This window comes from Dermochelys coriacea, chromosome 10 (genome assembly GCF_009764565.3).
Source record: "Dermochelys coriacea isolate rDerCor1 chromosome 10, rDerCor1.pri.v4, whole genome shotgun sequence".
NCBI classification, from domain to species: domain Eukaryota; kingdom Metazoa; phylum Chordata; order Testudines; family Dermochelyidae; genus Dermochelys; species Dermochelys coriacea.
In genome coordinates, this window is record NC_050077.1 from 52,274,707 (window position 1) to 52,291,724 (window position 17,018).

At 41.6% G+C, this 17,018-nt stretch overlaps 1 protein-coding gene across 1 annotated transcript; it reads right to left on the reverse strand.

The window, feature by feature from the left end:
* Positions 1 to 241: 241 nt before the first annotated feature.
* APH1B (aph-1 homolog B, gamma-secretase subunit) lies at positions 242 to 16,590 on the reverse strand. Its single transcript, XM_038420149.2, has 6 exons — positions 16,263 to 16,590; positions 14,722 to 14,892; positions 12,565 to 12,638; positions 11,062 to 11,184; positions 1,366 to 1,493; positions 242 to 801 (listed from the first exon to the last, which is right to left on the reverse strand). The coding sequence occupies exons 1-6, from the start codon at positions 16,373 to 16,375 to the stop codon at positions 634 to 636; spliced, it is 777 nt and encodes a 258-aa protein (XP_038276077.1). The 5' UTR covers positions 16,376 to 16,590; the 3' UTR covers positions 242 to 633.
* Positions 16,591 to 17,018: the final 428 nt, after the last annotated feature.

A 17,018-nucleotide genomic window follows, 5' to 3' on the forward strand; every position in this document is an offset into this window, starting at 1 on the left:
CTGAGTGCATTTCAAAATTCATTCAGGAGTCAGAAAAAGTTATGATCCTTTGTGTCTCATCTCTACTATACAAACAACGTAGTCCTGAAGGGATATTTCTAATATTTACACAGAAGTTATTGCACTATGCTCTAAAACATATTTTAACAATTCAGAAATCCTAACTATTAAATATTATAGCTTTTTAAAAAAGGAAACGTCTTAACTTTGGCTAAAACACCATAGGAAAACTGTTTTTTCATTATTGCATCTAGAAGTTCATTGTGGCACAATAAAATGTTATCTTTATTAATTCCATAGCAAAGTGGATGTGTAGTTCACAACTGAAGTTAGCAGATAGCCTTTTAGTTTTAAATCTAGTCTATCCATGTTTGATATGTGTTCATTTGTTCTATTAATTCAGCCCAAACTTAGTGCATAAAGCAGCAGCTAATATGTAAATTGTCTAATTTCTGGGTACTCTTAAGGAGATTTCACTCACATATGCAGTTCAGACAACTGCTGAAAGAAGCCAAGTTACACAGGAATACATAAATATCTCAACTTAGCATTCAAGAAAGGTCAAGAAGGCACCAGTTGTGCTTTCACTAAACATGTAGAGAGATGGATGGGTAAAATCCAGATGCTTAGAGGTTATCTGGGGCGCTGGTTGGCTAGAAGGAAGTCCTTGTCTCTGCACATCAGACACAGTTTCAGATTTCTAAGGGAGCCACCAGCAGTGAAGAAAGCCCAGGTACCCATAAGCATCATGATAATGTAAGATGGCACTAGGCTGCCTTCATCCTGAAGATTCAGGAAAGTCTGCAAAAGGAAAAGAAAAATCACAGTTCAGTTGAACAGCAACAATTAAATTAACAATCCAAAATTATTTTAATCAGATGAGATCTTAGAAATCCAGACTACCTGCTCTGCATGGATACTAACAAGCCAGGGGGACTATTTTTAATACATCAAGAGTTTGCCAAGTATCTCGGCCAAAATTCTGCATTTGGCAGCGCCCTAACTGAAGCTCTTCATTGCAGATATTGCTGCATTTCAACAGTTAGCCACTGTGCATCTTGTGGCCCCAGACTATTTTGTACCGAAAATGCTTACAAAAGACAACTTAAAAACAATGGGGTAGGCAAATAATGCAAAGGACAAATCTATCCCCTGACTAGAAAATGATTGGATATTAAGAATCAGACAAACAATTGCTTGAGTGAAAATACTTGTTTGGCTTTCACCCTACAAATAATTCATTCATTAGCATTTTTGTTTGACTATTAAAGCCATGATCAGCAACCCTAATCAGAAATTTATTCCATTCTTCCCCTCATATCAATCTAGCAGGCTTTAAGAATATATAACGACAGGTGAACTCACCAGACCTGATACCAGCAAATGGCTCAGGATGACCAGTGCCAGTGCCCACCACTTCTTCTTTTCACAAGCATCAAAAAATACAATGCCCCAAAAAATGTGCAGCAGAACAATGGCCAAAGTCATGAATGCTGAAAGACAGTATATCATGAGTCCTTATTACTGGTAAGGCATTAAATGTACACATACACGTAGTGTTTTCATTCATCCACACAACCTCTAGTTCAAACTTGTAGTATGAGTATCCATTAATACCTGTACAACAGTCTACACAAGAGAACACAAAACTCCATGTATTTTGCACACACATTAGCAACAGCTGTAAATGTAATATAGCTAGGCAGCCAAAAACACACATCTTTACCTAAACGATTGGTTCTTATGTGCTTATCCCAGTACTTATACAGCATCATAGCAAAACTATTCACACAACTGATCGGATCTACTGCTCCTCCTTCACTATGTATAAGAAATCGGGACCGTTTTCCTTGTCTTCCAGCGGAGGATTTCAAATCCATATTTTGGAAGGGGTAGGGAAGTGGGTAAAAGTTATATTTATAACCTGAAACACATTTATATCCTGAAGCAAAGACAAAGAAAAAAATAAATGGATTTTAAACTTCAAAACTAGTTGAAAGAAAGACAATCCTGCTTACTAGTATTGTACAGCAAAAAGGAGAAAGGGACTAAGGGCTAGGTCCACAAAAGGACTGAGGCACCTCACTGACAAGGTAGGCACCTCAATCCAACATTTATGTGCCACTGAGATCCCCCAAATGTCTGCTCAGCTGCTGCCTAGCTCTGTAGGTGCCTAAAGTGGGTAGGCAACTAAATTTTCACCATGAAAGAATCCTGGGTGCCTAAGTTTCTGTCTGTGAGCACAACTGCCTCAGTCTAGGCCCTTGGGCAACTATCTTGCACCTCAGCCCCAGCGGATTCTCAAAATAGGCTTTCCGCCGTTTATCTTGTCGGAGGGGACTGATATGGTAGGGATGCTCAGAGAACACCAAATCCCACACAAAAGGAAGTGCCCCTGACTTATAACTTTTATCTCAGTGGTTAGAGCACTCACCCAGTATGTGGGCAACCTAAGTTCAATTCCTCCCTCTGCCTGATGTGGAGAAGGGATTTGAACTGGGGTGTCTCACCTCTTAGGAGAGTATCCTAATCATTGGGGTATGGAGTATTCTGGGGCAGAGCTCTCTCACTCTCTCCTGTTGAAGCTGTTTCACTGCATAAAAATAATTAAGTACTCAATGGAGCAGGGGGACTGGAACCTGGGTCTCTGTTTCTAGGTGAGTGCCCTAACCTGTGGGCTCTACACTCACTCCCACACTCTCTGGTCCAATTGCTATTTTTAAAAATCAATATTTGCTTCTTACAATTATTGCTGTTTATTTCTGCATTTCACGTAGCTTGGGCCATAATTATACAGGGGCAAATGCTGCAAGGTTTGTATGGCCAAACTGCAGAGGAATAATTTAAATGCAAATAACTATTTTGCTTTATAGTATTTAGGGTTTGGGTTTTTTTAAAAAAATAACCACATAGTATAAATTTCTCTATATTTTTAGAAAATATAAACTTCAGGCATAACCCACATGGCAACACCCCTTTAAAGGAAGCCATTTTTAAATATTCTCAAGTTTAAGCCTTTATAAAAGTGCTATGTAACTGGAAAGGAAAATCAAACAAGACATCGGATACCAGTGTTAGTTTCCAACTCAGTCAAATAAACATACAAGGACAATTTTTGGATACCCTTTTGGATATCACACAAATAAATCAAATACAACAACACAAACCACACAAAAATTTCCCATGTTTTTCCCCCAGGCCCCACAAAAAAAAAATATCACTAATGTGATGGACAGACATATGCCACTTTAAGATTAAAATGTTCAAATGCCAGGAATAATGCAGGCAGGTGCAGAATGTCTTGCAGTAGGTACCAGACAACACACCACAATGAGATTTCACTTTGTTAACATGAATGTTTGTTAAATGCAGACAACACTATTTTTTCCTGATAAACAATAAGGTATCGAAGAGGTGGCTTGAAAACATCAGGGAATCAAACATGCCAACTAGGCAGTTACATAATTGGATGAAGTGACTGTTCTGGTTTCCAAAGGATTAGAAACATCACATATGTTCCTTTAGGAGCACACCATGCTTACAGTTTCCTTTCAGGAAAGGTAACTCAAATGGGAATGAGCTAGTGAAGAAAAAAAGAGAGTTAGCTGTGTTTTGAATTTGAACCAGAGAAGAATAAAGCCTCCCTTTACAGCCCAAAGGAGGAGAACTGGGAAAAATCTTACTCCAGAGGAGTCCATTGACTTGGTCCATGTTACTGCATGCACAAAAAAAGCAAACTGATATAGGTATTGTCATAAACATATAGCTACGGGTAGCATAAAATCCCTCCTTTACCTGTAAAGAGTTAAGAAGCTCAGATAACCTGGTTGGCACCTGACCAAAAGGACCAATAAGGGGAGAAGATAACTTCCCCCACAGATTTGAAAGTTTTTGTTTTGTGTTTCTTTGTGTTCTCTCCGGGTCAGCGAGGAACCAGGGCAGGGAAAATACATCTCCTAAACCCATACCTGAACTAAGCATCTAAGATTACAAATTGTAAGTAATAGGAAGGAAATGCGTTTGATTAGTTTTTGTTTTAGCTTGTGAATTTTCCCTGTGCTAAGAGGGAGGTTTATCCCTGTTTTTTGTAACTTTGAAGTTTTGCTTAGAGGGGAATCCCCTATGTTTTAAACCTTTTACCCCGTAAAATTACCTTCCATCCTGATTTTACAGAGGTGTTTCTTTTACTTTTTTTTTTCTTTATTATAAAGTTCTGTTTTTTAAGTGTCCTAAAAACCCAAGGTCTGGTCTGTGCTCACCTTGTTTACCTAACTGGTTAGTAGATTATTCTCAAGCCTCCCCAGGAAAGGGGGTGAAGAGACTTGGGGGGATATTTTGGAGAAACAGGAACTCCAAGTGTTCCTTTTCCTGAATCTTTGTCTAACTCACTTGGTGGTGGCAGCAGTACTCATCCAAGGACAGGGAAGGATTTGTGCCTTGGGGAAGTTTTTAACGAAGGAGGCAAGGGGAGCTGCCACAGGGGAGGCACCGAGGGGAGGGAGGAAGGAAGGGGGCCGTGGGGAGCTTCTGCGGGGCAGGGGGGCAGGGAGCTGCCGCAGGACCCCAGTGGGGGAGGGAGGACGCAAGGTGGAAATTTCGCCTAGGACGTGAAACAACCTTGCACCGGCCCTGTTGTGGGTCATGTGTGTTTGTTAATTTTCAAAGTCCTCTAGTATATTTTTACAGACTTTGCTCATATTTGTGTATAAAAAGGTGAAAATAAATCTTTGTTTTTAAATGTTACCTCTTGAATGTACTACTTAAAATGGAAAGGTACAAAAAAAAGTCCAGGTTGCGTAGTTTGGGTTGCTTTTAGGACATGCTAAACCAGGGGTTCTCAAACTGGGAGTCGGGACCCTTCAGGGAGTTGCAAAGTTATTACATGGGGTGTCGCGAGCTGCCAGCCTCCACCACAAACTCCGCTTTGCCTCCAGCATTTATAATGGTGTAAAATATATAAACAAGTGTTTTTCATTTATAAGGGGGGGTCACACTCAGAGGCTTGCTATGTGAAAGGAGTCACCAGTACAATAGTTTGAGAACCACTGTGCTAAACCATAAATACGAGAGTTATAGGAAAAAGTAAACAAAAAAGGGTGTTTGATCCATTTTAAAATTACTAAAATCTGATGATCACTGACACTGGATTGTAAACATCTGCTTTAAACACACACACACACACACACACACACACACACACACAAGCATACTACCATGAAATATTTAGACACTATTTATGTAGTACACAGCATATATTATGCTCTGCTTATGCAGTCAGGAGATACTGAGTGCTAAAACACATTGGAAAATTGTTAAATTTTGGAATGAAGTACTCAATTTGCTTTTTAACTGATGTGACATCTGATTTTCAGAATTAGAGACCCATGTTGGATGTACCTAGCTTCCCAATGGCATGCTGAAAGTGCCATAATTTAATAACCAAATTATAAGCAGCAGAATGAGCAGTTATACAAGAGGCAGCAGCATTATTATTTGAAGTAAAGAAGCATCCAGGGGTTCCAATTGGGATTAGGGTCCCATTATTATTTTATTATTTAAGTTTATATTGTAGTATCACCTAGAGTTGTCAACCAGGTTGAATACCATTGTGTTAGGAGCAGTACAAACATACAATAAATTACAGTCCCAGCCCCAAAGAGCAAACAGACAAATAGTAAGAGAATTTCTGTCCTCAAAATATTACAATCAAAATGAGGAAAAAGATGGGAGAGGAAACAGAGGCACAGAGGAGGGGAAGTGGCTTGCCCAAGGTCACTGGAAGAGCTGGGAATGGCATCCACAACTCTTAACTCCAAGGCCAACACCCTATCCATTAGGCCACATGCACTCCCAAGGACGACTGATTATTTGTAACATCCACAGAGGTGAAAGTAAGCCAGTACGGTCCGGTACACAGCCAACCGTACCAGGAGGGGACAGCTTCCCCAGGCCGCCGATTTAAAGGGCCTGGGGCTCTGCTGCGGTAATGGCGGCTGGAGCCCCGGGCCCTTTAAATCACCACCAGAGACCTGCTGCCAGAGCCCTGGGGTAGCGGCAGCGGCGGCTGGGAGCCCGAGGGCTCTGACAGCCATGTAAAGGGCCCAGGGCTCTGGCTGCTGTGGGGAGCCCCGGGCTCTTTAAATCGCCGCCAGAGCCCGAGGGCTCCAGCAGCTGGGCTCTGGCAGCAATTTAAAGGGCCCGGGGCTCTGGCTGCCACTACTGCAGCAGAGCCCTGGGCCCTTTAAATCGCCTCCAGAGCCCCACTGCCGGGAGCCCCGGGGGTCCGGCAGTAATTTAAATGGCCTGGGGCTCCCTGCCGCCGCTACTGTGGCCGGAGCCCCAGGCCATTTAAATCTTGATGTCAAGGGCTTGGGGATTTAAAGGCCCCACTTCTTCCATTTGAGGCCCCATCTCCCCCCCCCCGGCTCAGGACTCCGGCGTACCGATTAGTCCCTTAAGTTACTTTCACCCCTGAACATCCACCTACAGACATCTTGTTTCTGGGCTCAAGGACTACCTGAGTTCTAACCCAGCACTGCCCCGGACCTACTGTGTGGCCTTTGTCAAGCAATTTATTCTCTATATCTTAATTTCTGACATATATCAAGTGGTCCTAATGCTCACCTAACTCACTTCACCTTGGCTGGACTGCAAAAATGAAAGAAGTTATACCACAACTCTACATCTGTGATTGTATGATGACGACATTATTCCTGACTCACGTCCTGTAAGTCTTTAGCTAACCAAACAGCTGAATGCCATAGTATTTTACTTCTTGTCACTTGAAACACATCTTACTAATAACAAACATACATTCTGGTAAACACTAAGGTAGATTCCATTTACCATGCTGAGTTTTACTGCTGCTTAGAAAATGTGTCAAAACAGTCTGACAAAACACTTATATTTAGTTTTCTGACCACTTAAGCAGCCAGGTGGAAATTGCTCATATTAAAATAGGGCTATTCAGAAAAACTTCGTAGGGACTTTAGGTTTGGAACTTCCTCTAGGAATTGTAATGTTGATATAAAGCAAAACATGATTTCGGGTTCATATATGAAATTTTGACACAGAAGTTGAATGCTTACCTTTTTCAGCTGTCACTCTGTGTTGCCTTTACTGCACAGAGTTGTTTCTATGTCGTCTTAGGACAAAAGGAAAGCATGTATCTGAGTCACTGCTCCATTAGACTGGGGTCTTTATTAATGTAGTCAATTAATACACAATTATCCAAGTTTAGAAAGCAGAAGGCAGACAATTGAAATAACTGAGCTATCGGTCTACATCAACTGATCACGTTCACAAGATCTCAAGGGGGAAAAAACCAAACAAATCCATATTAAAAACCTTGCCCTTTTAATCAAAAGATCTCATATTTCAAAAGTATAAGCTAAGGTCAACAGCATCTGGTACGATTAAAATAGGTGCTCTCAAAGAAATCAAACATAACATTTCAATAATGCACTGTTCTTCTTTGAATAAAATATTTATATTTTGTAATCTGAGAAAAGTGGAACTTCCAAAAAGGAAATGGAGAGTTTAATTCTTATCTTTTCTCTTAAAACAAAATTAGCAAGATATTTAAATTACATAAAATCACAAACATTTGAAGTCACAGTGATGTGAGATAGCACCATCTAGGGAGTAAATATTGCAAAATTAAATTAGGCAGCTTGGTTAAGAACATTTTAGTTTCTTCATAATACAACTTAACAGTTTGATTTAAAGTTTTAAACAACAATGGGAAGTTTAGGCAAACCGATTATGCAACAAAAAAGCTGGAAACTTAACATTAGTTGTGTATTTATAGTTTACAGTTCCTTAAAGTGCTGTAGGGTTGCAATATAATACACCATATAAATATATACTAATCACAATACAAAGTGTCTAATGGTTGTTTTGAAGAAAAACCTACACACACACACACCTTACACTTTTTAAAGTGGCAACAATAGTTAATTAAAGAGGTTTCAGGAGATTAATTGTAACACCGTACCCAAGGAAGTTAGCTACACAACGGTCAGTTTTTGTAAAAAAATGTGCATAATTTTGGACACATCTTACCTCAACACAAGTGTAAATATTTAAAATTGATGGATCTTTCTATACAATCAACACCACACTTATGATTTCTTAAACATGTCAGGATCTAGACCAGTGGTTCCTAAACTTTAACAGCCCACGAACCCTTCACTAAATTGTGAAATCTCATGAACCCCCTCCTAAAAATGAATATTTCCAGGGATTTAAGTTTAAATTTCCTCCGCACTCCGTGGGGCTCCTGCTGCTAGACACCACTGACCGCCCGGGTTAACTGAGCTCCACTCAGCTCAGGCTGCAGGTCCTGCTGACAGCTGGGGCTTGGGCTGCCAGCACCAACTGCCCGGCCCTGCTCTCCCTGGGGCTCGGGCTGCTGGCCCCCCGCTCCCAGGGGCAGGGCTCCGGACTGCCAGCCCAAACCCCCCGGCCCCGCTCTCCCTGGGGCTCGGGCTACTGCCTCCCCCGCTCCCGGGAGCAGGGCTCAGACTGCCAGCCCAAACCCCCCGGCCCCACTCTCCCTGGGGCTTGGGCTGCCAGCCCCGCATGGAGCACTGGGGTTCGGGCAGCTGGCTCCCCTGCTCACGGAGGCAGGGTTCAGGCTGCCAGCCCCAACTGCCAGGCCCCGCTCTCTCTGGGGCTCGGGCTGTCTGCCCTGCAACTGGGTCCCACTTGATGCCTCCAATGCTCAGGGTCCCCTGGCTGCCATTCATGAAATTTTTCCGGTGAACCCCCTCTAATGTTCTGCAAACCCCCAGTGGTTTGCGAACCCCAGTTTGGGCACCACTGATCTAGACTGACTTTATACATTTATGGATTCATATTTCTACTGTTCTTCCCAAAATCTTCCACAGGCTTCTATCACTGATATAGGGTATTCAGAATCAATAAAATTGGGTCATATGTTGTGTACTTTTTCTATGATCTTTCAGCAATGGACCTACAACCAGCTGCCTTTTTCTTTTTTTGGGGCGCTACTCTCCTCTCTCTGTGTTCTATTGGCTTAAGAAAAAGAACTGAACAACAGAAACAGACACCTGTCACATAAAGTGACTGAACCACTTATTTCTCACCAAGATATTATGCCACATGTAAGGGAACTTCAAGTAAGCATTTCACCCTCTGTAAGTCTCTATACAAAGAGAGGGAGAGGGAATAAGGGAATGAAATGCAGACTTTGTTTTTAACTTTTTCATTAACATTTTCTGCCTAGTTCTTTGATTTCTGCATGTTTAACAAACAAAAAGAACTATTTCTTGCTTTGTGATGTTCAACAAGCAAAACCAAGTCCATGGCAACTCAAATTATTGTTAATAATTAGGAAGTAAGGTAATTAACAAATAGGGCAACTTAAAATTTGTAAAATCTGATAAAAACCTATTGTACCTTTCAGCCTCTCAGGTCCTCCACTGCCAAAATTATTTACAAATGAGTGGACATTCCTTAAAAAAAAAAAACTCACGGAAGATCCTTATGATAATCCAACAGTTCTGCTCTGCTTCTCCACTATTCATGCCTCTATGGACAACTGACACTTCCGTAACAGGGCTAGGAGTGATTCCTTTCCTGGCAAACCATTGTAGACTCTGCTTTATGGTGGAGGGATCAAAACCATTAGGGAAAATAATAGATGAGTGAGTTAGTATTTCTGCAAAACAGAACAATATTTGACCCTAACAGAGGCAAGGACCTAGCCAAACCCAGTCAGTGCTGCAGTCAAATGACCCAATTTTTCCTACCAATTTTTAATGTATCCAGTTGAACTTGCACAAAGAATCTATTTCTCTTTACCAGCCACTACACCAGCAGAGAGAGTTTATTTTTCTCTACCAGAGCCTAGCAGCGAGCATATGTTTAAACTGTCTGGCCTGAAGTATAGTCCTTTCATTTTTATTTTATTTCAATTCCAATGAAATGTCTGCCTTACAGGATGGCAAGTTTTAATGAATGTACACTGCTCGCATCCACTAAAAGAAAGAATCCCCTAATCAGTCTTTGTTGAAACCACCACCAGAGACCATGGATAACTTATCAAAGCATATACCCTTTCAAAAACATAACATTTTGGAAATATATCTTGATCTTGTTCTACTCTTCTGCAATAATTCAAAGTTGATGTTTTCATATTACTAGGAGTATTATTTATGCAAGATCCTGGTGATCTGACTTGTATATCAACCGTAAGATAAACACCCAAGGTGTCCAGAAAGCTTCATTCAGAAAAATGTATTTACCTTAGCTTTGCATTACCTAAAGAGATACTTTAGTTTTGCAATAATCAAGATCAGAATGACAAAGATATCTGACTTCAAAGAAATATAAAATAAGAAAGAACAGTGCCAAAGCCCTAATTTGTGTTATAGTAGTTTCAGACTTTCATATATAGGAGGAATACCCTTTAAGGAAAAGGCCAGTGAACAGTTACATAGTATACATAAATAAATACAAGTGATTCACATTCTTTATAATTTGATGTCATTGCAACCTCCGTTTTATTACACTTAAATGTCTCATTAAACGAACTTTCTTCCAAGTCAAGGAAGTAGCATATTTTTAAAAAGCCATAAAGTACACCAAAATTTAAATATTTACAACAGGCTTTAAGTTGCAGAAAAATAATACACCTCCTATATAACACACTGAATCCTGGATGTTTACCAATGTGAGATTGACTGACTTCCAACCAGTTGGTGGTTGGGACCCTGAATTTCTAGAGGCAAAATTAGTAAAATATTTCTTAAAAAGCTGAATTCTTAATTAATCCTGTGCTTCATGAGCCAAATATTAATATAACTGTTTAGAGAAAGTTATGTTTTCTCAAATGTATACTAAGATGTACACAAAAATCTCACAGTACAGTTAAAGCCCACGTAATGGGTTAAATAAAGTTTTCCATGGGCCACTTATACCAGGAAATGTTAGGCATTTTTCAGAAAAAAAATAGCTGAATAAATTCATTCTTCACTTGCTCCTCAGCCCACATAACAATTGTCAGGCCACACTCCCATGCACAGATTTACCTACCAGAAGACAGGAAGTACTGAGGAGAATCTCCATAAATACCCACTGTGCCTGGTCCCAAGGAGTCAGTCAGGATATTCACAAGAGAAAATATTCCACTCATGATCCCAAAACCCAGGCCAGACACTATACAAAGAAAACACACGAAAACAGAAGAGACTAATTACCAGTCTTTAGAAATCCTCACATTACCTGCAGGTGGCAAGATTTTATAAGTGAAGTCATATTCAAAGACCAAAACATTCTAAGGAATCTCTCCATTTTATTTCTACATTCCATTTTTATGGGAAACCAATTAATTCTTTAGTTGTGATGGAGGAGGAGGAGAATACTTAGAACTTACATAGGACTTTACATCTTCAAAGTGCTTTACAAACATCAATCAACACTCACAATTCTGCTGTGAAGTGAACAAATATAATTATCCCCATTGCCCCAAGATGGAAGTGGGAGAGAGTGGGTAAGTGATTTTTCAAAGATCATAGAGCGAATCCATGTCAGAACTTGAATCATAACTCGGGTATTATTGTCTCCTCTCAATTGATGGCACTTTCATTAGAAGAGACAAGGACAAAATGGGCTTGGAGACTGAAGCGCCATCTTACCCAAAAAGGTAAGAGGTATGTTGCAAGGTCAAGGTTGAGATATGCTGGCTGGCTCATGTGGGCACTGACATTGCCTCTATTATATAACATCTCTTCTATAGAGAGATAACTTCATTTTTCAGAGCTGTTAACATGTTATCTTTCACAAGTGCTAAATCCACATGATTTTTTAAAAAAGGATAATATATTTTTCTGCAAACTACAGAGACTGAACTTTATCGAAAGATATATACAGAATTAACATAATGCTTCATGACAAAGTAGAATCCTAGTTTTACTGCATCTCATATTTCAGCACAACCCTGGTCATCTTCACACAAATGAACTGAACTCAAAAAAAAAAAAAAAAAAAAACCTTGAGAAACAGTGTGGTTTAGTAGATTAACCAGAGAACTGGGAATATGGAATTCCTGAATTCTAATACTCATTCTCGCAGTAACTGCCTCTAGGATCTTGGGCAAGGTTTTTTTTTTTTTTTTTTTTTTTTTTTTTTAAACAAAAGTCAATTTTCCCATTTATGAAGTAAGGATGAAAATAAATTACCTAGCTCCTGGGGCATTTGTAAGAATTAATTAGTCAATCGTTGTAAAATGGCTGTGAATTTGAGAAAATAATTCTTAGCAATTGCAGTGCTTTTCATTAACAACTTTCTTTTGATGTTAATGATAAAATGATTGATACCTTTTGCCTTACGTAAACTGAACATCTATAAAGTACGTTTTTAAATGCCTGTTGGAGTCCACAAGACTTTGTGAAACAAATAAAAATGAGTAGCAAATAAACACATAGTCTGCTTGCAAAAGTTAACATTTTCTGTGACTAATATTTTACAAATGATTTTTTTTTCTAACATGATTTTTTGGGGTACATGTTAAATAGTTTTGACTGCATTTCAACTTACCATAGGACAACTGTCTGACAGAGATGGGTATGGTTTCCTCCTGGCTTATAGTCATTAAGCCCTTAATAGCTTTTCTGAAATAAAGACAATATTTTTAAAAGTAATATTTTAATGTCCATACATTCTATTTTTCAACTTTGCTACTTCAAACTAGTCAGATCTTATTTTTAAGCATTTAAATGAAACATGAAAGCCACTTAAATAATTACATGCAAAGGATGGGAGGAGGCTTTTCAAAGCAAAGGTCACCAGAATTTTTCAACATGGGCAAAACAACTTATTTTCTCATAGTCTCATTCTCAGAAATGGCTGAAATATTTTGGCTGAAATTTTTCCCCAAAAAATTGACCCTGTGGTAGACATCCAGCATGGAAAATTTCAGACCATGTGGCTGAAGATGGGCAAAGTTATACACAACTGAAAACAGGGTATTATAATAAGAAGTGTTGGGCACCCTTCATAATAGATGGTGCTAACAGCCCCACCTATAATATTTTAGTTCTGCATAAACAGACCTAGAAAAACCTAAGTCAAACTTTTCAGCCTATTCAGTGGGATTTCTAATGGGGGGGGAGGGGTTTGCTCTAACAGTTACTATATCTTGGTCCTCATCCTGCAAAGACTTACTCATATGCTTAAGTTAAATAACTTAATGGGATTGCTCACAGTGCATAAAGCTAAACATATGCTTAATTCTTTGCAGGATCAGTGCCTATGTCTGTATTCTTTTCAGGGACTCAAATGTTAAAACCTCAAATTAATGCCAAGTACCTTAAGAATCTTTGTCCAAGTAAAATTCAGTTTACTAATAAGAATTTGGAAAGATTTGTTAGAACTTGTTACAGGGTTTACACTAATTATTCTGATGCCAAGAACAAAAATAAAGATTTTCTTCTGGTTTACCTACCCTCATTCACTGGTTTTTGAAATAAAATTGCCTAAGCAGAAACCTTGATTATTTTGCAAATATTTTTAGCCAACACCTAAATATTGTGAAGTCACTTGTAAAACATGGATTTGATATCTGATTCTTTTGCAAAAATAGTAGCAGTGGAGAGTAACATTTGTGTCACGTGAAATGACACCACTTATATCATCATGTAATAATCATGAGTTGTGCATGCATTTCTTATTGAGGTCAGTGAGACAAGCTGTTGTTCTTGCAGTCAGCCATGTTCACTCAACTGCTGTTTCTACAGCATTCACAGGATGTAAATTATCATGATCTAAAATGCTACCATATGACACTGTTACTCAGTTCCCCCAGTTTTCCATTTTGTATTCAGGCTTAGATGGAATTCAAAGAAATAAAAACATTGTATTTTAAAACTTTTTCCTAGATGCTATATTTCTCAGATTTCATTTTACTTAGGGATATAGGATCAAAGATTTAATCTGCATTTTTAATAACTGAATTACTGATATAGCAGTGAGGAATCAGAAATTCTGGAAAACTCACAAGTAGGGGACGACAATAATTCACAAAAATGTCAAGATACAAGACTGAAACACTGGAGTTTGTTCTAATTAACAATCAAGATTTTTTTATGGAGGAGATCACTGACAGATGAGACCCAAGTTATTTATTTTTAAATTCTTTCTATACCCAAGGAAAGTCTTATTATAGGAAAGATAACATTCATACATTGATAAAATAACAAACCCAACAGACAAATTAATCTTCAATCTGAATGCATTGTATACTACAACACTTTCAAATCTGATTTTCAAGTCACATTTAGAAAGTTTTCTTTGTAACATAAGGACTTCAAGCTTCTTATTAAATCCCCAACTATGCAGAAACTGGTGAGGCCATAAGAGGAGTGCTGACATATTACAGGCTACCTATTCAGTATGATCCTCGAAATAGGAAGGGTACATCTTCACTAGCAATGTTAAAATGCTGCTGCGGCAGCACTTTAACATGGCTGTGTAGTTGCGGCACCAATGCTGGGAGAGTGCTCTCCCAGCGCTATAAAAAAACCACCCCCACCAGGGGAGCAGGTCCCAGCACTGGTGCACTGTCTACACAGTTTACAGCACTGAAACTTGCAGCGCTCAGGCGGGTGTTTTTTCACACCCCTAAGTGAGAAAGTCGCAGCACTGTAAGTGGCAGTGTAGACAAGGCCTAAGAGACACCAGAAACATTTAACTTACTTTAACAGTTTGTAATAGGCAAATCGGAAGACTTCCTGGAGCAGGACAGAGAACACCACTCCGAAGATGAGTAAATTTTTCTTTACTGATGCACTGTTGCTCCCACCAATCTGCACTGCAACGAACCATACAAGGGAAGAAAGCAGCAACGAGACCAGCCAGAAGAAACCTCTAGAGTTTAAAAAAAAAAAAAAAAAAAAAAAAGGAAGGGGAAGCAGGGAAGAGAGGAGACAATCCATCATTCATACTATTCAATTACAAAAAAAAAAATTCCATAGCTTGTGTGTTTAAATCTCTAATAAGGGATTCAGTGCAGCAGATGCATTGACAAGGGAGGCCTGTCTTGAAGTGGGTAACAAAGTAAACATCCTCCCACAGACCCCATTTACCATGCTAATAAATTATTTCAAAAACTAATTTTAAAAACAGCTTAGACTAACAGTTTTACCCCCAATGTAGACAGAGCATACTGTGATTAAAATGGTTTCAGAAAACCGTTTGAGAGCCTTGACTATACAAGGAAACTGAACTGTTGCAGGAAGTGGACTGACCACTCTCAATCTTGCTGCCCGAGACAACAGTGAAAAGGTTTTGACTGGGCTATGTTATTTTCAATAAGAGTTATAGGGGCACTGCTGCTAAAAACTAATTTTCCTAACAGCTATTTCCTACCAGAGCCAAGGCACTTGGGAATGGCTGCTAGACATGGTTTTAACCCTGATCTTTGGGAGCAAATTCTTGGTAGCACAGGGTTGTCATCATGGCTATGTGGTCTATAGCACCCAGGAGTTCACCCAACTTAGAATCACAACTGTCTAGAAACGGCCCCCCTCCAATCCTTATTCTCCAGTGATACCCCTACTCCTGTTGTCTGCTTTATATAAACATCACTAGGGGCTATCACCGGAGAATGTGATCCTTCAATAAGGGTTAGTCCTCTAGCGCTCTCCACAGCTGGAGTGGGGGCTGGGGTCCCCCACATGTGCCACTAAACCCAACACCCTGAAGTGGGGCGCTCATACCTTACTACTAGGCTGGTGTTCCCCACCCCCCTAATTTCCCCCTAACTGGGGTGTGTGTCAGACCTTTGCGGGGAAAGGGACGGGTCCTGCTGTTTTACAGAGATGCAACCTCGCTCCGGCTTTAGTGGATCTGGAGGCTCCATACGCTCAGGTGGGAGCTGAGGTCACAACGTCAAATACAGTCTGGGTCTGGGGGTTTCTCCCGCCGGCAGGTGGGATTCGTGCCATAGGGTGGGGTCAGGGGGCTTCCACCGTCGACGGCAGAGGGCGGCAGCCCGCCCCCGGGCTGAGGACAGTCTCGGGGTATCTCCTGTCGGGGAGGGGCTGACGCCCGAGGTAGGAGGACTTGGGGTTCCTCCCGCCAAGGCGGGGAAAGGGGCTGACGCCCGTGGGGGGCGGGGGGAGCTGGGGGCCTCCGCACCTGCCCCTGCACGGGGGCTGTGTCGCTGCCGAGCGGTCTCAGGAGGCCCCAGGCAGGTGTCGCTCCCCTCCCCCGAGGCCCGGCCCGGCCCGGCTCACCCAGCAACGAGGAAGACAAGGCGCAGCGGCTCGGCGGCGACGGTGCAGACGCACAGGGCCAGCGCCGGCCCGAAGGCGATGAAGCTGCACCCAATGAACACTGCCGCGGTCATGGCGGAGGAGCCTGGACGCGCCCCCAGGCCAAAGCCCGCCGCCGCTGCCCCTTGCTGGGCCGGAGCCCGAGCCCGACCCAGGGCTTCGGCCTCCCGCTGGCTCTGCGGGCGCCGGGCTCTCCCCGCCGCCCCCCGCGCACGCTCTCGCTGAGGGAACAGCTGAGCCCTGGCGCCCGCGCAGGGAAGCGGCTCACGGGCTGGGGTGTGGCTCCTCAGAGCAAGGCCCCAGGACCACAGCCCTCGTGGCGGGACCAGGGCTGGCAGGGGGAGGGGGGAGACGTGCACGTGGGGCGGGCTCAGGGCGAGCCTGAGGACTTGACGCGCTCTAGCTGTGTCAGAGGAGTCAGGCTGGAGGAGGGCCGGGCTAGCCCGTTCCGGCACAGTCCTCACCGCTGCTGGCCTGAAGCGCTGTCTGCTTAGCACCCGCTCCTTCAATAGGCCGTTGACAGCAGGAGCTATCACAACCCCCTGGGTCCCCATCAAAAGCCGACAGGGCCAGCGCACTACCTCCTAAAGACAGACAGTGTTTTTGCTTACTAGGTAAGATGGTCACTAGGTGCTGGTAGATCGCCCCTCGCAGGGACAAAATTTCTCTCCTCCAACAAGAAAAGGAGTACCCGTGGCACCTTAGAGCCTAACAAAT

Bases quoted from the DNA above. Each gene is read 5' to 3' on its own strand.
- APH1B (XM_038420149.2), bottom strand. From the start codon at position 16,375: ATGACCGCGGCAGTGTTCATTGGGTGCAGCTTCATCGCCTTCGGGCCG. The intron at 14,893-16,262 runs GTGAGCCGGGCC...TTTAAACTCTAG, and splicing joins CTTGTCTTCCTCGTTGCTGG to AGGTTTCTTCTGGCTGGTCT. The intron at 11,185-12,564 runs GTAAGTTGAAAT...TTCTTTGTATAG, and splicing joins TGTCAGACAGTTGTCCTATG to TGTCTGGCCTGGGTTTTGGG.